General features: G+C 33.6%; 1 protein-coding gene across 5 annotated transcripts in view; it reads left to right on the top strand.

The window, feature by feature from the left end:
• Positions 1-24457, top strand: part of ZNF280D (zinc finger protein 280D) — a 135045-nt gene that overhangs the window by 95552 nt on the left and 15036 nt on the right. For all 5 annotated transcript variants that reach the window (XM_077748128.1, XM_077748116.1, XM_077748122.1 and 2 more), the window contains one exon: positions 12148-12193. In XM_077748128.1, the coding sequence (XP_077604254.1) occupies positions 12148-12193 (46 nt within the window). The remainder of the gene's footprint in view (positions 1-12147; positions 12194-24457) is intronic.

The raw sequence follows: 24457 nt of genomic DNA on the forward strand, positions 1-24457 counted from the left end.
CTAATCTAATATATATATATTAGAGTATATATATATATATATATTAGAGTTATTTTTAAAGCAAATACTAGTCATTACCATTAGATTTTTGGTATCTAATGCTTACCAAACTGCTATTCAAGAATGTCTATGAATGCTCCTAGGTTCCCTTTAGTCATAATTGTATTTTATAATTAGTAAAAACAGTCTTTCGGCCTAATTATCCTGTCTTATGCTGACTACACTGCTGTTCATCTCATATTTCCAGTACATCTCTCTGATTTTGAGATCCTTCTGCAGCCTCACTGTAGTCGCTTTGGTATTTGACTACCTGAAAGAGTTTGCTGTCATCTCCAAACTTGGAGTAACTACTGTGCATCTCCTTTTCTTTGTCGTTTACTGAAATATAGGAGCCTATAGTTTCGAATCCTTCACACTGAAAAATATCTGTCTCCATCCCACTGTGAAGCATGGTGTTGTGAAAGGAGTACACCTCTGAAATAAGGCAGCCCTAGGTTTAAATGCTAGTTGTGTATCTAACCAGCTTATTGAGCCTCAGCTTCCTCATCAGTGAAAGGTCTGTAATAATTCCTTACAGGGTCGATAGAGGAAAAAGACATAATGTGTGAAAATTAAATTAGTTATTAACTTAAATAATTGAAATATTAACTTAAATAATTTTAATTATTTAGCATTGGTCTGACAAATAGTAGTTAATAAATGTGTGTTGTTGCCATTGCTGTTACAGCTGCTGCTGGTACTACTGCTACTACTGTTACGGCTCTTCCGGTTACTGCTATTACTGCTGTTAGTACAGTAATTACTGCTACTGCTGATGACAGGGGACCTGTGGAACTACCTGTCAGTGGCATCTTCTCATCATTGAGAGTTTTAGTGCAATCACTTTGCACTGTAGTTATTTGTAATTTTGGCTTTTAGTTCACAGTTCTTGCAGTACATTCCTCCAAACTGCTGGGTGTATGGCATCTCATTGAAGTGCTTCAGTTGCATCTGGTATAATTCTTTAATGTCAGATTTAGTATAGTTCTGACTTTTCTTTCCTGGAGACTGAAACAGCAGCTTGTTGAAAACTAGTACATAATTTTCTTTGTTGAGGAGGAAAACATTCCTTTTGAGCTTTTAGAATCCCCTTTTAAAAGAAAACTTTTAAAATTATTACTAGGCATTCATTTCCTGGCTACTTATTCCATATTACTAGTTATATGGAAATGTGTAACTGTGCCAGTAGTAAAGTGGCTATTCCTTTTGTAGACCTTCGAAATGATTGTTTAAAAAACTTTACAATGTTAAATTGTAATTCAGTCATGGACTTGTACTTTTCTATTTGTTTTTCCCTTATTTTCATTTTCTTCCTCCTCTGTATTCTCCCTTATATCTATCTGGTTGAATTAACTATAACATGGAATATAAGTAAATTTTCAGGGCTTTGCAAGGTAAATTTTTCAGGGCTTAATTTTCTTGACAGACGTTCAGGTTAGAAAGATACTTGCCTCTAATATATCTTGACAGTGTGAGTCCGTAATAAATCTACAAAACCTCAGACTTAGAAAACTGGGGTACTTAACCAATTGTCCCCTTTATTCATTGAGTCAAATGTTCTAAAAGCCACCATTTGAAGTGATTTTAGAAGTTGATTTAGTTCTCTCAGTTACCTCTTAAGTTTGTTTTAATCAAAGTACAATGAATATCAGAGTTCAAGACTCATCTTTCTTATTAACTTTATGTTCAAGTTACTTCAGTTTCATTTGTGAAATAAAAATAATCTTTATACCATTATTTAGAAGATTGAAGAAATGTAAGATATTTTACAAATAAAATTTTATATTATATTTTATTACATACTCCTAATTTAAAAGAGTACTAGGAAGAAATGAAAACAGAAAACTTTGTTGAAACTGAGTTTCTCTGCCTTATTTCAGATTGGCTGCTGTGTTTTATACTTCACATCAATTGTAACTGCATGGCTCTTTAATAGTGTAATGTAAATAAATAATCCTCCCATATATTCCTTGACCCTTGCCTTCTACGTGCAAGACCTTGAATCATGTACTAGAAATGGAAACTATATGAATAAGGCATATAATTCATGCCATCAGAGTAATTACAGAATAAGGCAGTCAGAGTTGTAGACACTGAGTCCACATCTTTACAGGGTCACACAGTAAACTGATTTGATAACCACTAATACCATGTATATACAGTTAAACCACTAATACCATGTATATATTACATTCTGTGATTTTTGTGAAATGCTATACTAACAGAGAAACTGGACTTGTTCCCAAAGAGAAATATCACTATTATACTACTCTAAACAATACCAGTAAGTCACTAATTATCTTTCATAAATGTAAGCAGTAAGTAAGCTCTTACTTACTAAAGTAAGTAAAAGCTTTCTTTTAGAAACAGAATGACAACCTTCTAAATTAAGTTTTATATTTAAGAATACTATTTTTCTTTAAATATGTGTGCTTCCATTGAATACTTTAACTATTGAAGAGTATGTAAGAAATCATTCCATTATTCTCCTGTGAAATTCTGAAATTATTTGGAGAAATTATTTGTTCTGAACATTATGTAATTGAAAGAACTTTAAGTATTCAAAATGGTCAGTGTCTTTATTTTATATATTTGATTTAGTGGGAAAAAAGCAAACTGATCTCATTTATGAGATACATGGAATTTATTTTGGGCTTATTTCCTTCTCTAAACTAAAAAGATATTTTTTAAAGTTTATTTATTTACTTTGAGAAAGAAAGAGTGTGAGTGGGGGAGGGACAGAGAAAGAGGGAGAGAGAGAATCCCAAGCAGTCTTCACACAGTCAGTGCATAGCCCGATGTGGGGCTGCCTCCCACAAACTGTGAGATCATGACCTGAGCCGAAATCAAGAGTCAGACGCTTAACCAACTGAGCCACCTGAGGCCCCTAGTTTTTTGTTGTTGTTTTTTTTTTGAGTATAGTTGACACACAATGTTCCATTAGTTTTAGGTTACAGCATATGGTAATTCAACTCTGTAAATACTGTGCTCACCACAAGTGTAGCTACCATTTGCCACCATACAACACTATTGTAATATCATTCACCATATGCTCTATGCTGCACCCTGATTTATTCCATTGCTGGAAGCCAGGATCTCCACTCGCCTTCACACATTTTGCCCATTCCCCACCGCATTCACCTCTGGCAACCGTCAGTTTGTAGTCTGATTCTGCTTTTTGCTTGTTTGTTTATTAATTTGTTTTTTAGATTCCACACATGAATGAAATCATACAGTATTTGTCTTTCTCTATCTGACTTATTTCACTGTAATACCTACTAGGTCCATCCATGTTGTCACAATGGTAAAATTTCATCCTTCTTTATGGCTGTGTAATATTGCAGTGTTTTATATATACATACATATATATTTGCACACATATACACATGCATACATATTTATGCACATATATGTACAAGTTATATATATATATGTATATTCTTCATTATCCATTCATATATTGATGGCTACTTGGATTGTTTCCATATAAATTACACAATGAACAAAGGGGTGCATATATCTTTTCAAATTTATGTTTTCATTTCTTTGGGTAGATACTCAGTAGTGGAATTATTGGATTATGTGGTATTTCTATTTTTAATGTTTTGAGGAGCCTACATACTATTTTACATAGTGGCCATACTATTAACATTCCCACCAACAGTGCACCTTTTTTTGTACATCTTCACCTCATCATTGTGTTTTTTATTTTAGCCATTATGACAGCTCTTAAGGTGATCTATCAATATGTTGTGGGTTTTTTTCTTTTTTAATTTTAGTTAACAGTTAATATTGGTTTCAGGAGTAGAATTCAGTGATTCATCATTTATATACTACACCCAGTGCTCATCACAAGTGCCCTCCCTAATACCCATCACCTGTCTAGCCCATACCCCTTCTACCTCCCTCCATCAACCCTTAGTTTGTTCTCTATCATTAAGAGTCTCTTGTGGTTTGTTTCCCTCTCTCCTCTTCCCCTTCCCCCCATATGTTCATCTGTTTTGTTTCTTAAATTTTACATGAATGAAATCATGGTATTTGTCTTTCTCTAATCAATTTATTTCACTCAGCATAATACATTCTAGCACCATCCATCTCATTGCAAATGGCAAGATTTCATTGTGGTCTTGATTTGCCTTTCTCTGATGATGAATGATGTTGAGCATCTTTTGATGTGACTGTTGGCCATCTGTATGTCTGCTTTGGAAAAGTATCTATTCAGGTCATCTGCCCATTTTTTAATTGAAATGTTTTGTTTCTGTTGAGTTGTGTAACTTCTTTATATATTTTGGATATTAGTCTTTTGTCAGATCTATCACTTGTAATATTTTCTCCCATTCAGTACATTGCCTTTATTGTTTTGTTGATGGTTTCCTTCACTGTACAGAAGCTTTTTTTTTTTTTAAGCTTATTTATTTTGAGAAAGAGAGAGAGAGCATGAACACAGAAGGGGCAGAGAGAAAGAGAATCCCAAGCAGGCTCTGCCCTGTCAGTACAGATCCTGATGCGGGGTTTGATCTCATAAACCATGAGATCATGACCTGAGCCGATATCAAGAGTTGGCTACTTAACTGAGCTGCCAGGAGCACCAAAAGCATTTTTTAATATCAAGTTTTGCTTAAATTTTAATTAGTTAACATATATGGTAAAATTGGTTTCAGGTGTAGAATTTAGTGATTCATCACTTAAGTATAACACCAAGAATTCATCCCAACAAGTGCCCTCCTTAATACCCATCACCCAGTTAGACCATCCCCATCCACAACCCTCCATCAACCCTCAGTTTGTTCTCTGTAGTTAAAGGAGTCTCTAATGGTTTGCTTCCATCTCTCTATTGTTATTTTCCCTCTTCTGCTTTGTTCATCTGTTTTGTTTCTTAAATTCCACCTGAGTGAAATCATATGGTATTTGTCTTTCTCTGACTTACTTCACTTAGCACAATACACTCTGACTCCATCTACATCATGGTAAATGACAAGATTTCGTTTTTTTTGATGGCTAACTAATATTCCATTATATATGTATATACATAAATATATATGTATACACACACACACCACATCTTCTTTATCCATTCATTTGGGGTCTTCTATAATTTGGTTATTGCTGATAATGTTGCTATAAACATCAGGGTGCCTGTGCCCCTTTGAATCTGTATTTTGGTATCCTTTGGGTAAGTACCTAGTAGTGCAATTGCTGGACAGTAGGGCAGTTCTATTTTTAAAATTTTGAGGAAACTTCGTACTGTTTTCCAGATGGCTGTACCAGTTTGTATTCCCACTAACATTGTAAGAAGTTTCCCCTTTCCACATCCTTGCCAACATCTGTTGTTTCCTTGTATTGTTGATTTTAGCCATGCTGACAGGTGTGAGATGGTATCTCATCGTGGTTTTGATTTGTATTTCTCTGATAATGAATGATGTTGAGTATCTTTTCATGTGTCTGTTAGCCATATGGAAGTCTTCTTTAGACTTCTTTAGTCTTCTTTAGAAAAATGTCTATTTATGTCTTCTACCCATTTCTTAAGTGCATTATTTAGTTTTTGATTGGGAGTTTGATTAAGTCTTTATAGATTTTGGATACTAACCCTTTATCAGGTATGTCATTTGCAAATACATTCTCCCATTCCGTAGGTTGTCTTTTAGTTTTGTTGATTGTTTCCCTTGCTGTGCAGAAGCTTTTTATCTTGATGAAGTCCCATAGTTTATTTTTGCTTTTGTTTCCCTTGCCTCCAGAGATGTGTCTAGTAATGGATTGCTATGGCCGAGGTCATAGTTTGCTGCCTTTGTCTTCCTCTAGGATTTTGATTTTTTTCCTGTCTCATATTTAGATCTTTCATCCATTTTGAACTTATTTTTGTGTATTGTATAAGAAAATAGTCCAGTTTCATTGTTTCACATGTAGCTGTCCAGTTTTCCCAGCACCATTTATTGAAGAAGTTGTCTTTTCCCCATTGTAGAGTTTTGTCAGTGTTCACTGTCATAGGTTAATTGACCATAAATACAAGGGTTTGTTTCTAGTCTCTCTTTTCTGATTCATTGATTTATGTATGTTGTGCCAGTACCATACCATTTTGATTACTACAGCTTTGTATTATATATTGCAATCAGGAATTGTGATACCTCCAGCTTTGTTCTTCTTTCTCAAGATTGCTTTGATTTTTCAGAATCTTTTGTGGTTACCTTCCCTAAACTGTTGAAATGTAACTAGGTTTAGAGATATTGGGGGACCAAGCCCTTAGATTTCTCTTACCTACCATGAACATTAATATGTCAGACCAAATCTTGAGCAATTCTAAAATAGTTTTTCCTTTTCAAAGCGGGTACAATATATTTGCCTCTGGTATGTAATTACAAGTCAGTAGGTAGGAGTTGTGTGTCAAAATGTGGCAGTTCCTGGCAGCTTGGACCTCTATTTTTGATATCTGGTAAGCAGAGCATGATAGGAGATTCAGTGAAATGAAAAGATAAACAAAACTTTAGTGTAGTCCTTCATTTAGGATAAGCTGTATACTAGCTTCTGCCACTGATTCTAAGATTACTAATTTTTTCAGTCTTCTGGTCCTGATGGTGCTTTTTGTTTATTGTAAATATTCCTGGTTTAATTCAATATTGCCAACAAAATAACAAAATAGAGCCCTAGTCTGGCATTAAAATCTTCTGCCTTCACTAATGGTCTTATTATGTAATTTTTTTGCTTCACATTTTCACACACAAATATTTTGTTTCTCTTGATTCCTGTCTCTAGTTCTTTCTTCTCTCTGTATAGAATAATTTTTTACTCTTATCTTGCCTAACTTTAGATCATACCTAGGTGTTTAGAAATGGGTAGATAATTTCATATGATAGCAAATAAGGTGGTCCTAACAGGAGTAGACCAGCAATCAAAATTATTATCTAATGTATTGTCTCTAAGAGTTGGGGGAAGAATGGCAGGGAAATCTCAAAATATGGAGGATATTTAAGTGGTAAAAGGCTTTAAGAGCCTGTGTGGTACAATGTCAAGTAAATTCTGGGCAATAAGGTTGACTCCCAACTCATGTCATTAATAATAACTAACATTTATTGAGCACATGTAATGTGCCAAACACTCTTCTGTTTTATATTTATTGACTTATTTAATTCTCACAAATTAATGAGATATATGCCAATTTTATGGATAATTCTACGAGTAAGACAGTTGAGATACAGATATATAATTTGCTCAAGGTCATATAGCTTTCAAGTAGAGAGACTCCATTTAAATTATGGCAGTCTGTCTTCAGAGACCAAACTAATAAGCAGTGTACGCTATTGCTTCTCTGCTTGTACTTGTGATTACACATGTACTTCCTGCCTTGTTTATGATTGGCTGAGGAGCTAGATGGGACTGAACTTCAGTTTTTTCGCTGGAGGGTATGCAACAACTGACACACTTGCAGCATTGAGACCAGAATCTAGCCTCCCAGTTTTACAGCAGTGTATCTATGATGTACTACCGACAATAGGACATTTCAGCAAACAATGGCATAAATTGGTCTATTAGTAAGATCAATTTGGCAGTGATACTCAGCATGCTTAAGAGTGGAAAACATCCAGAGGCAGAGAGATCAGTTAGCTTTTTTCACTTTTCTTGGAATCATTATAAGGGAGCCTGATTCAGAGGAAAGGAATTGGCTGTGAAGCAATGCAGTGGAAATTTGAAGTAGAGCCATCACTTTTAATCCTGGTTCTGTTGCTTAATAGATTTATTTAGCATTTTTGGGCCTCAGATTTTTCTCATCCACAAGGCAGGGGCAGTTGGACAATCTCCTAGGACTCAAGTCTAATTCTCATCTACTGTGATATTTCTGAACTGAATTGTTGATTGATGGAAAGAAACTAATAAAAATGGGGGTGGGTAAAGTTTTGGATGATGACTCTGGGGTTATCTGTTGGGAAGTGATGGTTGGAATTTTTCCTTCAAGATGAAGTAAATAACACTGAGCCCATCTGAGTAGTAAATATTTCCATTTGAATGTTCTACAAGCATCACAAATTCGGTTTTCTCAATATATGTTGTTTCTCTACCTGAATATCGTATTTTGGCTAATGGTATTAACATTCTCTTGCTACTTGAGGCAGACATGTAGATGGTCCTGTTTGTTCTGCTCATTTATCTTTATCAAGTTGGTACTTATATTCTGTTGGTTTTATCTTATTTATTGCTTCCCTAAACCTTCCTCTTCTTTATTAACACTGCTTTAGTTGAGACAGACATTAACTGTCTCTTCTCTGGACTTCGTGAGTGGAGCCTATCCTCTCCCAATATTACCCTTTCTCTTTTTTAAAATGTTTATTCGTTTTGAGAGAGAGAGCAAGATAGAAAGAGAGGGAGAGAGAGAGAAGGAAGAAAGTGGGGGAGGGGCAGTATGAGAGAGGGGGAGAGTGAGAACCCCAAGAAGGTCCCCACTCAGCACAGAGACCCACACAGGGCTCAAGCTCATGACCACGAGATCGTAACCTGAGCCAAAATCAAGAGTCAGATACTCAACCTTCTGAGCCACCGAGGCACCCTTACCCTTTGTGTTTCTGATGCACAAATTTAATCATACTTTCCTTTTAGTCTTAAAGTTCTTAGCGTAAACACTTTACCAGGCAATCAGCATCTTTCCTGAAGTTACCCTTGCTATCTCTTCAATTGTCTTTTTGACACCTCTCCCTTGTTCCCTACATTCCAGGTATATGAGACCACTCAGGTTGTCTCATTGTTGTCTTGTTTCATACTTCTTTGCTTTTGCACTGCCTTGAATCCTTTTCTTCTGCTTTGCTAACCCTTGCTCTTGCTGCAAAACCAAGTTTACTGGAGTATATTCATTGCTTTCTTGCATGTTTCCCCTTCATAGTGGCTCAGTCCTTGGTACCATCATTCCATCATATAGATGTCTGTTTTTCAACAATTCCATTAGCATTTGCTTCCATATGTTTCCTTGATGGTAATGGTGAACACGTTGATAGGAGGGACTGTGTCTTCGGACTGGAACTCTTAGCCCAATAGTGATGCGTGTGCAACCTAGTAAATGTTTAGCTCATTTACCCTTTCTGCATATCCACTAACATCTCCCACAACAAATTATCAGAAATGGTGGACATCTAATTAGTCTTAAATCCAGTCTTGAATGTCTAAGTGGAAGATCTTAAGAACTGATTGGCTTTTACAACTTTTTAGCTTCTTTCTGAAATTCTGAAATTGAAGATTACATTTCAAAACTCATTGAAATTGTTGGCTTTTAAGTGTAATTAGAAGGAAAGAATGTGACCTGGCTGAAATGAATCTGAACGTTTTTCCTTTATAACTCTTCTTCTACCCCATGGTTATGGATATAGTATGAATGAAACCTCAAAAGAACACACTAATGTAATTGACCCAAAATATTTATTTTGCATGTAGCCTTGGATTAGTTATGTGACCTGCAGAAAAATGCAAGCAGGGACATTTCGTTTATTTTAAACTTTAGAGAGAAAGGATTGTCCTTTATCAGAAAGATCTGTTTCAGCAAGTTCACATACAGAGGAAAAATAACTTACTTGCAATCCTGATCTCTAATCATTGTTGAAGTTGATCACCAGTCTTTCTGTTCTCTTTACACTGAAATATTAGTGTTTGTTTTAAATGCTGTACTACATTTTTCTATAAAAAATTGCAACATTCCTGGGTGAAAAGTGTAACTACCTAATAGCAGGTCTTTAGCTCAGAACTTTGAGCTTAGCAAATTTCACTGTCTTCTGCCAAGCAATTGAGTATCTCAAATGATGACTATTTCAGCAGGTATCTTTAATGAATAAGAATTACAGGTAAGAACATTTTTTTTCTTTTCCAATTAATGTTAATGAGTTGCATTAAAATTTGTTAATCTTAGAGTATCCTTTTGTAGTTATAAAAATGTAGTGTACAATTTAGTGATGAATTTGTAACTCAGTTAAAGTTTTTTAATATTTGTTTTCTTAAGTATTTCACTTGTTATTATAATTCTGTTCCATAAACAGAATATCAGGATAGTTAAGATAGGGATTATAAGCCTCTTGGTGCTAATTATTTCAATAACTTACTTTGTTCTCATTTACCAGTTTCTTAGCCAGTAAAATGAAGAGTAATAAAAACCTCTGTCACTAACCTACCTTCCGGAGATAGTAGGAGGACTCAGTTTCTCCAATTGAAATGGCAGGAATAATAGTAACACATGCTTAATGGCTTTCATTTTAATTGTTGAATAAAATCAGTTCATTAGGACAGCCATATGTGAAAATGATAATAAGCATAGTAATGTTTCTTATGTAAGAGTGTAAGGTTGATCTTTGATAATATTTTCAATAATAAGCTGAGAAGGAAAATTCTTATATAAAATATTCTTAAACTACTTTGTGACCAGTTTGTTTCACAGTTTTTCAAGCTGAGTTTAAAATTATTAACTGCTTAGAAATAAATATCAGTTGTAGTATACAAATTTATTTTAAAGGTTTTTAAAATCTATTTATTTTTCAGAGAGTAAATGCACATGTGTGTTCTAGAGGGAGAGGGGCAGAGGGAAAGAGAGAGAATCCCAAGCAACGTGGGACTCACTCTCGTGAACTGTGTGATTATGACCTGAGCCAAAATTGAAGAGTCAGACACTTAACCAACTGTGTCACCCAGGCATCCCTATACAAATTTATTTTAAAACTTCATTAATCCTATGTTTACTTTTTGTTTCTTCAGACTACGTTTTCATATTTTCTTAGTACTTTGTACATGTTATTCTTAAGATTATCATTTTCCTGTACAAATCATTAAAGCAATGAAGTTAGACTAAACACTTGAAATTTTATCTGGGTGAATATCATTTTTCACAGTTAAACACTTAAGAGAATTATAAAACCTTTAACTCCCAAAATGATTGACATTTATGCATTTTATCAGTCTTTCTGCAAGTTTTATTCATGTAAATTTGTTTAGTAAATTAGTTATAAATTATAATACACTAATGGTGTAAAAGAACAAAAAAGTACATGCTCAATTTTAAATTATTTGCAATGTCATGAAATAACTAAAATATAGATAAGTAGTTTTATACAAGTTATTATTAATATCTAGTAAAGTATTAGCATTTATTGACCTAATTTTTTCAGTGTACCTTCAGAGAATGGAGAAAAAAGAGGGACGTTTGCTAACTATATTTCATTGACTAACCATGAGAGTAGCTTTTAGGATACTTGATATTTCTGTTGTATTATATGTCTTCATTTGTGTACATGAAATTTAATTTAATATAGTTGTTGCTTATGTTAAATGTATTAATCTTTAAGTATAGCCATACCTTCATAAAATAATGAATACACTTAACTATATGAATGGCATTTTAGATCAGGTAGGCACTCGACTAATACATGGTTTACACTTGAGCTTAATGTATAATAAAAGCAAATAATATTGCGTTATCAGCAGTTTCTAAAAGATCTTTTGGGAAAGCTAGCTTTTATATTATTTCAAAAGATTTTTTAGATGGCATATGCCTTTCTTAATGTACTAAGTTATGATTATTTTTTTTTATTTTTAGAAACCAGGTTTAAGAAATTCATAGTTAATATTTAGCTATGCTTATGAAGGCTCTTAGGAGACTATTTCCTTCAGAATTCTAAATTATTTCTGTGAGTTTGCCACCTTAATTATAATATATCTCAAAATAGCATTATATTTAATTTCACAATAGATAGGATTTTTCTTCTCTCATTTTTTAAGCCCTATAATAGTAAATACTCATGAATATTAATATATGAGGCATATAACCTGCTTTCATTTTTTAAATGTAAAGTAATTCCTTTTTTGAAATTGTTTTACTAATATATTATGTCTTTTATTTATATTATATTTAACATAGAGAATTTCTTAAGTGCTCTCATGTTTAGAAAAGAAATACATGCCTGTATTAATTTACTTAGCACATTTATTGAATCTATTTTGTGCATTTTTTTCTTTAAAATATGTGTAGAAATCATTTACAAATCTACATTAGTTTAGATTTACATTTTGATTATTTTAAACATGCAAAAAAGAACTGTTTCATATTTTTCCATTGTAAATATAAAATATTCAAAACTTAATTTTGTTTTTAAGATTGAAAAATGAAGCTCCCACTAAGGAACAAGAACCTGTGTCTGAGGTAAGTTTTGTACTTTTTTTTTTTTTTTTACCAATTTTTACAAATTTTATTTGTACTTTAAAAGTTTATACATTTTAAAGTATTTTTGGTTTAATTTTTCAAACATTTTAATTTATTGTGTATACATCAGTAATTATTGGCATGTTATTACAGAAAACACTCTTTTTGTTTTTTCCTGTCATTAGATAGAAAATATGTAACCCTAAGTAAAATTCTAAGATGTTTTGTTTTTACAAACATCATATATATTTACAAGCATCATATATTTCACTTGCCCATTCTTTAGTTCAACTAGTGAGTTAATGGAGATAAATTTATGATGTAAAATTCCTGAAATCAGTAAAACCTCAAACACTTGACACTTTGGAAGACTAATCTTTCCAGATGATTTTATTTTCTGGGACATTCTGAAAGATTTAACTGGTTTTTAAAATAGAAATGTTTTAGGTGTTTTAGCTACTGGTTAAATGTGTTCTAGCTATTTTAAGTTGACACTCTTAATATAACACTCAGGGTTATCATATAAGTGTTATTTACTGGAGAGTTTACTGGATGTGTATAGAAGTAGTTTTGCTCAAGTACTTGTTTTCTTGATGTCATTCATCTTAATATTACAAAATATTACATGTCTCCTTCTGAGTGTAATGAAGTGAGGCAGGTTCAGCGTTTATCCTTGCAACATTTCCATCTTATAGAGTGAGTGAGACCTAGACACAATTAACCACCTTCTTCCAAGCAGCTTTCTTTTACACCACACAAAGTTTTCTTTTGTTTGAAACGTTTTTAACTACAAATAAGCTTAATAGAAATAGGATTTTTTGGTTATATGATTATTCTTGAGTGAGTGTTAGTAGTTCATAGTTTTTAATGTTGGATTTATCTTTATAGAGTTGTTTGAACTATTCCCTTATTCTTCTAATGTCTGTAGGGTCTGCAGTCTTACTCTTCGTGTTCATTCCTGATGTTAATAGTTTTTGAGTTCTTTTTTCTATTGTTGTCATATATTTGCTTTTATAAAGGTTATTAAGACAAAGTAGTGGTACTGTTTTTATTTTAGATAGTTATTTTTAGAGCAGTTAAAAACTCTAAAAATTGGTTTTATATTCACCTTTGTTTTTACTATGCCCAGTGTTTGTTGTTTCTTTGTTAGCGCCCCATTTCTGTCTAGTATCACATTCCTTTTGCCTCCACAACTTCCTTTGATATATTTTATGTTGCAGATCTACTGGTAAATAATTCTTCTATGCTTTTTTTATTTTTGAAAGATATTTTTTGGTAAGTGTAGAATTCTAGGTTGACAGTATTCTTTCAGTAGTTTAAAGAAGTCCCTTTATTGCTCTTGGTTTGCACATTTTCTGACAATATGTCTTACTGAATTTGGATCTTTGTTTCTATATATATGTAATATATCAACATTTTTTTGGTTGCCCTTAAGATTTTATCTTTATTTTATCTATAGTTCGCATCAGTTTGAGTGTGATATATCTTATTCTGGTTTGTTAATCTGTTTGTTTATATGTTTATATGTTATACGTTAATCTGTTTATATGTTTGTATTTTTATGTTTATTTGTATGTTTCTTTATTTATTTGGGGCCTTTACCATGATTGGTGTTCTCTGAGCTGTCCTGTATCTTTTACTTCTGGGGTTCCAGTTTCTTAAATACTATGCCATTTGTTGTTAGTTCCTGTTCTTAGAGTCCTGTTTTAGTCTCCACCGTAGCCCACACACACTTTTTTGTGTTTTAGTGTGGGTAATTTCTACCTATTGACCTGTATTCTGTTTCACTCATTCATTGTTTTCAGCATATCTGGTCTGCTGATGCACTCATCAAAGGCATTTTTCATCCCTGTTGTTGTGTTGTTGTTTTCCTAGCATTTGCATTGACTTTTGCAGTTTCTGACCCTCTGGTAAAATTCCCATTCTGGTCATGCATCTTGGCCTCCTTTTTTCACTCAAGCCTTTAACATATTAATAATAGTAATTTAAAACTTTCTGTCTGGTAGTTCCAATAGGTAGGTCATTTATGAGTCTGGTTCTGCTGATTGCTTTGTCTCCTTAGAGTCATTTTTTCCCATTGCCTTTGTTTGTTTGTTTGTTTGTTTGGTGTTATATAATGTTTGGTTGACAGCAAGACATTATATTGCAGGACTAAGATAAATAGTATATATATCTGAAAATAGGTGTACCTTTTCTTATGTTAGGTCGGAATTTGTTTCATTTAATAGTGAGTTGAACTGGGCCGTAGCTTTCTTGTTGCTGTGGTTACCCTTAATGTACTACAGGTTCAATTCATCTAGCATTTCTTTGTGCTTAGGGTGGGAGTTATATTGCTGGAGGTTTTTTTCCTCAGTGTCCTTGTTTCACACTCAGCTTTAGTCCCTGTGAGACTGAATCTTACAGGGTGTGTCCTTCTCTCTCTATGCTGTTGCTTGTTATTTGGTGTTTACTAGCCAGGCGGTGGTTGGTGGGGTGTGGGGTGATGTTCTCTGTTCCGGTTTTTCCTCACTCTTAGTTCTGGGTCTTGAGATTTATTCTCTTCCATCCTCTAGCCACAGTTGGCCCCTGTGCCCTGGGGGCAACAGGGTTTGCCCATCTTCTTTACAAATATGTAAAGGCATGAACATGAAGAAAATTTATGAATCCATAATTTCATGACATCATCTACTGATTCTTTTCTGATACATTCATACTTGACTAGAATAAATCTTTGAACTCTTACTTTCCTTTAATTGCCATGTTTCATCTGTGTCAAATAAAACCAGCCTTTCATACATAAACCAAATTCCTGAAGTTCATTTTTTGTTAAAAGAAAAACCTTACACTAAAAATTCAGCAAACCATAAGCAGAGTTAAAGGAAGCCATATTGAATGGAAAGCCACATAGAACAGTCTTAGTGCAGGTGTGTCCATTAAGTATATATGTGATGTGGGTAGTTCTTTGAATAGATGCAGGTATTTATTTTAGGTACACTTGTGATAGGATGGATAACTTGAATTAATCTTAAAGATTTTGATAAGATGCACTGTAGTGGAGTCACTGTTATCATGCCCAGATAATATTTTCCTGGGTATCACTCTTTTTCATTCTATAGTTTTACGTTTTCTCTTTGAAAGTTAGTTCCTTTCACATACTAGATTATAATTGGAATTCATATGATTTAGTGGCTTCTAACATAGCCTCTCTTATGCCGCTATTTGTATTCTATACACTCAACAATCTACTGCTTTTGTTCCATAACTGTATGTATATCATGAATCTTCCCCTCCAATTTGTGGGTTAGTGGAGTTTCATTATAACATAGGTAGGGAGTAAGAAAAAAGAGTCAGGCACAAATGTCTTTTTTGTCTAAGTTTTTATTTAAATTATGGTTAGTTAACATATAGTATAATATTAATTTCAGGTGTACAATATACTGATTCAACACTTCACACAACAGCCAGTGATCATCACAACAAGTGCACTCACTCCCTGATCCCCATTGCCTATTTTACCCATGCCCCTCCCCCACCTCCTCCGCTGCCACCTCCCTTCTGGTAACCATCAGTTTGCTTTCTGTAGTTAAGAGTCTGTTTCTTGGTTTGCATCTCTCTTTGTTTTCACTTTACTCATTTCTTTTGTTTCCTAAATTCTATACATTAGTGAAATCATATGGTATTGTCTTTCTCTGACTGACTTATTTCGCTTTGCGTAATATTTTCTAGCTCCATCCATGCCTTGCAAATGGCAAGAATTTCATTCTTTTTTATGGCCAAGTAATATTGTATCTTCTTTATCCATTCATCAGTTGATGGACAATTGGACTGTTCCCATAATTTGGCTGTTGTAGATAATGTAGATAATAACCCCAGTCTCAAGCCTGGGGTACATGTATCCCTTTGAATTAGTATTTTCTATTCTTTGGGTAAATACCTAGTAGTGCAATTGCTGGATGGTAGGATAGTTCTATTTTTAACTTTTTGAGAAAACTCCACACTGTTTTTCACAGTGGTTGCACCAGTTTGCATTTTCACCAGTAGTACCAGAAGGTTCCCCTTTCTCCACATCTTCTCTAACACCTGTTGTTTCTTGTGTAGTTGATTTTAGCCATTCTGAAGGTGTGCAGTGATATCGCATTGTAGTTTTGTTTTGTATTTCCCTGATGATCAGTGAGGTTGAGCATCTTTTCATGTGTTTTTTGGCTATCTGTATGTCTTCTTTGGAAAAATATCTATTCATGTCTTATGCTCATTTTTTAATTGGGTGATTTGTTTTTTGGGTGTTAAGTTTTATAAGTTCTTTATAGATTTGGGATACTAACTCTTTATTGGCTATGTCATTTTCAGATATCTTCTCCCATTATGTAGGTTGTCTTAGTTTTGTCGATTGTTTCCTTCGCTGTGCAGGAGCTTTTTATTTCAAAAAGTCCCCATAGTTTATTTTCACTTTTTATATCCCTTGCTTCAGGAGATCAATCTAGAAAGAAGTTGCTAAGGCTAATGTCAAGGAGTTTATCACCTGTGTTCTTCTCAAGGATTTTGATGGTTTCCTGTATCACATATAGGTCTTTCATCCATTTTAAATTCATTTTTATTTATGGTGTTTCTTAAGAAAGTGGTCCAGTTTCATTCTTTTGCATGTTACTGTACAGTTTTTCCAGCACCATATGTTGAGGAGACTTTTTCCCATTGATTATTCTTTCCTGCTTTGTTGAAGATTAATTAACTATATACTTGTGGGCTCATTTCTGGGTTTTCTATTCTCTTCCATTGATCTATGTGTCTGTTTTTGTACCAGTACCATACTGTCTTGGTCACTACAGGTTTGTAATATAACTTGAAGTCTGGAATTGTGATGCTTCCAGCTTTGCTTTGCTTTTTGAGGATTGCTTTGGCTACTCAGGGTCTTTTGTGGTTCCATACAAATTTTAGGATTGTTTGTTCTAGCTCTGTGAAAAATGCTCTTGGTATTTTGTTAGAGATTGCACTAAATGTATAGATTGCTTTGGGCAATATAGACATTTTAACAGTATTTGTTCTTCTAATCCATGAGCATGGAATGTCTTTCCATTTGTTTGTGTCATCATCAATTTCTTTAATCAGTGTTTTACAGTTATCAGAGTACAGGTCTTTCACATCTTAGGTTAGATTTATTTCTAGGTATGTTATTATTTTGGATGCAATTGTAAATGGGATTGATTCCTTGATTTCTCCTTGTGCTGTTTCATTATGATGTGTAGAAATGTTTCACATTTCTGTATGAAGCGCTTGGGTGGCTCAGTGGTTAAGTGTCTGACTCCTGATTTCAGCTCAGGTCATGATCTCATGGTTTGTGGGATCAAGCTACCATTGTCAGCATGGAGCCTGTTTGGGATTTTGTCTCTCCCCCTCTCTCTGCTCCTTCTCCACTCACACGTTCTCTCTCAAAATATATAAATAAACATTAAAGAAATGCAATATATTTTTGTACATTAAATTTGTATTCTGGAATTTTACTGAATTCTTATATCAGTTCTGGCAATTTTTCCATATAGTCTTGTAGGTTTTTTATATAGAGCCATCTGCAAATAGTGAAAGTTTGAATTCTTTCTTGCCAGTTTGGATGCCTTTTATTTTTGTTGTTGTTGTTGTCTGATTGCTGAGGGTAGGACTTCCATTACTGTTAAATAGTAATGGTGAGAGTGAACATCCCTGTCTTATTCCTGACCATAGAGGAAAAGCTCACAGTTTTTCCCCATTTAGTATATTGGCTGTGTGTTTTTCATATAATGCATTTATTATGTTGGAGTGGTATAATACGTTGTTGATTTGTAAATATTTAGCCACCCTTACAATACAAGAATAAATCCTACTTGATTGTGGTGAATGTTTTTTTAAATGTATTGTTGGATTCAGGTTTTTAGTATTTTATTGACAAGTTTTGCATCCATGTTTATCAGGGATATTGGCCTTTAGCTCTCTTTGTTAATAGAGTCTTTGTCTGGATTTGGTATCAGGGTAATGCTTGCCTCATACAATGGATTTGGAAGCTTTACTTTGTTTTCTTTTTTTTGGCATAGTTTGAGAACAGTAGGTATTAACTCTTCTTTAAATGTTTGGTAGAATTCTCCTGTGAAGCCATTGGGTCCTGAACATTAGTTTGTTGGAAATTTTTTGATTACTGATTCAGTTTCTTTGCTGGGTATTGTTCTGTTCAAGTTTTCTATTTCTTCCTGTTTCAGTTTTAGTAGTTTATATGTTTCTAGGACTTTATCCGTTTCTTCCAGGTTGTCTAATTTGTTGGCATATAGTTTTTCATAATATTCCCTTATAACTGTATTTCTGTGGTGTTGGTTGTTATTTCCCCTCTCTAATTTGTGATTTTGTTTATTTGGATCCTTTCTCTCTTCTTTTTGATAACTCTAGGTAGAGGTTTATCAATTTTATTGGTTTTTTATGTATTCTCTTGTTTTTTTTAGTTTCTTTATCATTTCTTCTCTCATCTTTATTATTTTCTTCTTTCTGTTGGCTTTAGGCTTCATTTATTGTTCTTTTTCTAACCCCTTTATGTGTAAAATTAGGTTGAGATTTTTCTTGCTTCTTAAGGTAGGTCTGTATTTCTATAAAATTCCCTCTTAGCACTGCTTTTGTTGCATCCCAAAGGTTTTAGACCATTGTGTTTCATTTTCATTTCTTTCCATGTATTGTTGTTTAATAACCATTCATTGTTCAGCAACATGTTGTTTAACTTCCATGTATTTGTGGTCTTTCCAAATTTTTTTCTTGTTGATTTCATGTTTTATAACTTGTGGTCAGAAAATATGCATGGCATGATCTCAGTCTTTTGGTACTTGTTAAGGCCTGATTTGTTACTTAGTCTGTGATCTGTTTTGGAGAATATCCCACTTGGACTTGAAAAGAAGGTGTATTCTTCTGCTTTAGGATGAAATGTTGTGAATATATCTGTTAGGTCCATCTGGTCCAGTGCATCATTCAAAACCATTGTTTTCTTGTTGATTTTCTGCTTAGATAATCTGTCCATTGCTGCAAGTGGGGTGTTAATGTCTCCTACTCTTACTGTATTATTATTAATTAGTACTTTTATGTTTGTTATTAATTGTTTTATATATTTTGGTGCTTTCATGTTGGGTACATTAACATTTACAATTGTTAGATCTTCTTGTTGGATTGTTTACTTTATTATGATGTAGTGCCTTCTTCACCTCTTGTTACAGTCTTTGTTTTAAAGTCTAGTTCATCCAGTATAAGTATTGCTGCTCCAGCCTTCTTTTGATATCCATTTGTATAATAACTGTTTCTCCATCCCCTCACTTTCAATCTGAAGGTGTTCTTAGATCTAAAATGAGTCTCTCAAAGGCAGGATATGAGTGGGTCTTGTGTTTTGGGTTTTTTTTAATCCATTCTGATATCCTATGTCTTTTGATTAGAGCATTTAGTCCATTTACATTCAGAGTAATTATGATAGCTGTTTATTTAGTGCTGATTTATTGCTTATTTTTCATTATTTCTGGAGATTTTCTCTGTTCCTTTCTTGTCTTTGTCATCTTTGGTCTTTTCCTTTTCACTCAGAGTGCCCTTTCAGATTTCTTGCAGGACTGTGGGACTGTGTTACTGCACACGAACTGCTCTAGTTTTTGTTTGTCTAGGAAATGCTGTCTCCTTCCATTCTGAATGATAGCCTTGCTAAATAGAGTATTCTTGGCTGCAGATATTTCCTATTTAGCACTTTGAATATATCATGCCACTCCCTCTGGCTTGCCAAGTTTCTGTTGAGAAATCTCCAGCTAGCCTATGGGTCTTCCCTTGTAAGTTAAGGACTTCTTTGTCTGGCTACTCTTAAGATATTTTTCTTTATTGAGCCTAAGTGTCCATCAACGGACGAATGGATCAAGAAGATGTGGTTTATCTATACCATGGAATACTACATGGCAATGAGAAACAATGAAATCTGGCCATGTGTAGCAACATGGATGGACCTTGAGGGTGTTATGCTGAGCGAAATAAGTCAGGCAGAGAAGGACAAATATCATATGTTTGCACGTATAGGAGGATTAGGAGGAACTTAACTGAGGACCATGGGGGAGAAGAAGGGGGGAAATGGTGGGGGAAAGGGAGAGAGGCAAACCATGAGAGACTCTTGAATACTGAGAAGCAAACTGAGGACTGATGGATGTGGGGGGGAGGGGGGAGATGGGCATGGAGGAGGGCATTTGTGGGGATGAGCACTGAGTGTTATGTGGAAACCAACTTGACAATAAACTACTTGTAAAAAAAAAAGATTTTTCTTTATCATCATATTTTGTGAATTTAGTTACAATATGTGTTGATGTTGCCTGCTTTTGTTGATTTGATGGAACTTCTCTGTGCCTTCTTTATTTGAATGTCTGGTTCTTCCCCGAGATTAGGGAAGTTTTCAGCTATCATTTCCTCAAATAAATTTCCTGCCCCCTTCACTCTCTCTCCTTCTGTTTTGTTTTGAGTTTGTTTTTTTTTTTTAACATCTATTCATTTTTGAGAGAGTAGGAGGGGCAGAGAGAGAGGGAGACACAAAATCCGAAGCAGGCTGCAGGCTCTAAGCTTTCAGCAGAGAGCCCGATGTGGGGCTTGAACCCATGAGTGGTGAGATCATGACCTGAGCCAAAGTCAGACGGTTTACCAACTGAGCCACCCAGGTGCCCCTCTCTCCTTCTGGAACTCGTATAATATGAATGTTATTCTGTTTGTGGAATCACTGAGGTCCCCTAAGTTTATTCTTGTGCTCCATAATTCTTTCTCTTTTTTGTTGAGCTTCATTATTTTTCCATTATTTTGGCTTCTATATCTAAAAATCATCTATATCTTCTATAACTGATTTGTTCCTCTGCTTCTTATAGCCTACTGTTCCTTCCATCAAGCCTATTTCCAGTCTCGTTAGCTGTATTCTTTATCTCTGATTTTTTTTAAACTTTTTTATCTCTGTGTCTTCTGTTCTTTTCTCAAGTCCAGTGAGTGATCATTATGACTGTTGTTTTAAATTCTCCATTAGATATGTTACTTATATATTTCTTTCACTTAACTCTTTGGCTGTGGTCTTATCTTGTTCTTTCATTTGGGATAAATTCCTCTGTCTTGACATTTCATCTGATTAACCTGGTATATAATTTTCTGTTGTTTGTAATCATTAATTTTTTATATTTTTCATACAGGTGTTTATGTATACCTATTTGGTTGTTAAATATTATACTTCATATAAATTAATTGTTTATTATTTTTAACTGAATGTATTAATTAAAAATAAATATACTTAAAATGTATACCAAAAAAATTTTTAAATGAATATGGCACCTAAAAAGTCAAGTGATGCATAGTTCAGAAGATGAAAAACACATGCAAAACTTGATCAGAACTATAGGACACTGTAACAAGCTGGATGGAAAAACACAATATTCCAGTGACTGAAAATTAGAAAGTCTTTAATGTTGACAATATTAAAATAGAATTACTATGAAATTCAGAGTTAAATAAATATTTTTCTTTGAAATGTGAAGAAAAGGTAAAGAAAATGAAATGTTAGAAGTTTCAGAAGCTAGATTTCATAAGCATCGGCTAGAAAATAAGAAGACGCCTTTTGAAATAAATTTACTAATTTTTCATTGTGACCACCTATTTCTAATAAAGTAAAAATGCTTTTAATAGAGCATGGGCCTATTCAACATGCAGATTTTAGAGTATCTGCTTTACGTGATGAGAAAAAATTTTCAAAAGTTGGATCTTTTTTTTCTTTTCTTTTTAATGTTTATTTTGAGAGAGAGAGAGAGCAAGAACAGGAGTCAGGGAGGTGCAGAGAGAAAGGGAGAGAAAGAATCCCAAGCTGACAGCACAGAGCCCAGTGTAGGGCTAAATCTCACAAACCATGAGATCATGACCTGAGCCAAAATTAAGAGTCAGATGTCAGAGGTATACAAGGGTATACAATCCAGTATTTCTTCCCGAAAATAATTATGTCAAATTTGTGCCTTGCTCAGCTCATAATCATAACTTAATATAAAAATGCTACATCTGTGAATTCAAATATGATTATCTTTTTTAGTATTATAGAATGGGTATATATTTTGGGAGTGGACTAATTCAGCAAGCATATGGAATATTCTTGTCTATTCTAAATACAAATTAAAATCACATACATATATTTGATAACCATTAAGATTAAATGCAGTTGAGATACTTTCTATACAAATTAAAGATTTTTGTCAAGTATGAAAAGATATAATATCAAATGTCAAAATTATGTTGAACTCAGAAGCATCTTGGTACAAATATATTACAGATTTTTACACAACTTACCTGTATAAGATGTATTTTGAACAAAGTGTCAAGATGTAATAAAACTCTACAATCAGAAAAATTACTATAAATAAAACTGCATACTTAATAAAAAGTTTGTCTCTTTGCTAACAACAAATGAAAGTAATTTCAGAAGTGTTCAGTGGATATAAAACTTAAGTGAGAGATATGAATATTCACATGAATTTCAAAATTAGACAAAAAGAAATTAGAAATGCGTGAATCAATAATTTAGAGTATTGATAATTATAGAGAAAGTGCCTCTGAAATAGTCATTAAGATCATAAATGTGCTAATTTCATGTTTGAAATATATGTATGAAAAATTAAGGTATATTCAGATGCTGCATTTTTAAACCAGAAAAAGTTATTTTCTATAAATTACATTGATTTACACAAGTCAGCCACTGACTCTGTTCTTAAATATTCTGACAATTTAAGTTCTATAGAAATTTCATGTAGACTAGCTAATTACAATATCAATAAATTATAAAATTGGGAGTTGTACTTGGGTCCTCTAAAACTGATTAGCAAAATTTTATCAAAATATTAAAACAGTACCAACCACAGTGCCATCCTGTAAAAGAAGTTTCAGTAAGCTGAAGTTAGTTTTAAATTATTTAAAATTGTCCTTGTTCAAGAGAAATTGGCAAGCATGACAATTTGCTATTTTAAAACAAAGTGAGAAAAGAACTAAATTTGAAAATATTGATGTGTTTACTTCTTTTATAGCCACTAAAGTGAAATAATAAATCCTGGTTTTGGTAAAAGTGTTTAAACTTAAATTACTTTTGTGAATTCATTACACCTACTTTTCAATTCTTCAACCAATGTTTTGGGGAAAAAAAGAACATTCAAGGATCCTGGGAAGATGACAGAGTAGAAAGCACCAGGAATCTGTCTTCCCACCTAGACAGCAATTGCAATGACAGAATCCATCTGATGTAATTTCAGGCATACCTCAGAGGTTTGTTTCCAGACCACTGCAATAAAGCAAATATTCCAATAAAGCAAGTCAAGTGACGTTTTTGGTTTCCCAGTGCATATAAAACTTATGTTTACCCTATAGTTTATTAAGTAAGCAATAGCATTATTTCTAAAGGAACAATGTACATACCTTTATTAAAAATACTCTATGGTTCAAAAATGCTGACCATCATCAGAGCTTTCAGCAAGTAATAATATTTTTGCTAGTGAATGGTGTTGCCTCGATTGTAATGGCTACTGACTAATCATTAGAACTTCTTTCAAAATTGGAGTCATTCCTCTCAAACCCTGCCACTGCTTTATCAATGAAGTTTATGTAATTTATATAATATTCTAAATATTGTGTTGTCATTTTAACAGTCCTTACAGCATCCTTCACCAGGAGTAGATTCCATCTTAGGAAACCACTTTTTTGTTCATCCATAAGAAACAACTCCTCAGCCATTAGTTATATCATGAGATTATAGCAGTTCAGTCACATCTTCAGCCTCTAGTTCCAACTCTAGTTCTCTTGCTGGTTCCACTACATCTGCAGTTATTTCTTCCACTGAAGTCTTAAACCCTTCAGTCATTCATAAGGGAAAATTGGGAATCAACTTCTTCCAAACACCCATCCATGTTGATGTTTTGAACTCTTCCCATGAATCATGAATGTTCTTAATATCTAGAATGATGAATCCTTTCCAAAAGGTTTTCAGTTGACTTTACACAGATCCATCAGAAGAATCACTATCGATGGCAGCCATAACCTTATGAAATGTGTTTCTTAAATAATAAGACTTGAAATTCAAAATTACTCTTTGGTCCATGGCTGTAGGATGAATGCTATGTTGGCAAGCATGAAAAACATCATTAATCTTACTGTACATCTCCATTAGAGCTCTTGGGTAACAGGTGTCTTGTCAATGAGCAGTAATATTTTGAAAGGAATCTTTTTTTTCCTGAGCAGTAGGTCTCAATAATGGGCTCAAAACAT

Source organism: Crocuta crocuta, unplaced genomic scaffold (genome assembly GCF_008692635.1).
Source record: "Crocuta crocuta isolate KB4526 unplaced genomic scaffold, BGI_CrCroc_1.0 scaffold130, whole genome shotgun sequence".
Taxonomy (NCBI): domain Eukaryota; kingdom Metazoa; phylum Chordata; class Mammalia; order Carnivora; family Hyaenidae; genus Crocuta; species Crocuta crocuta.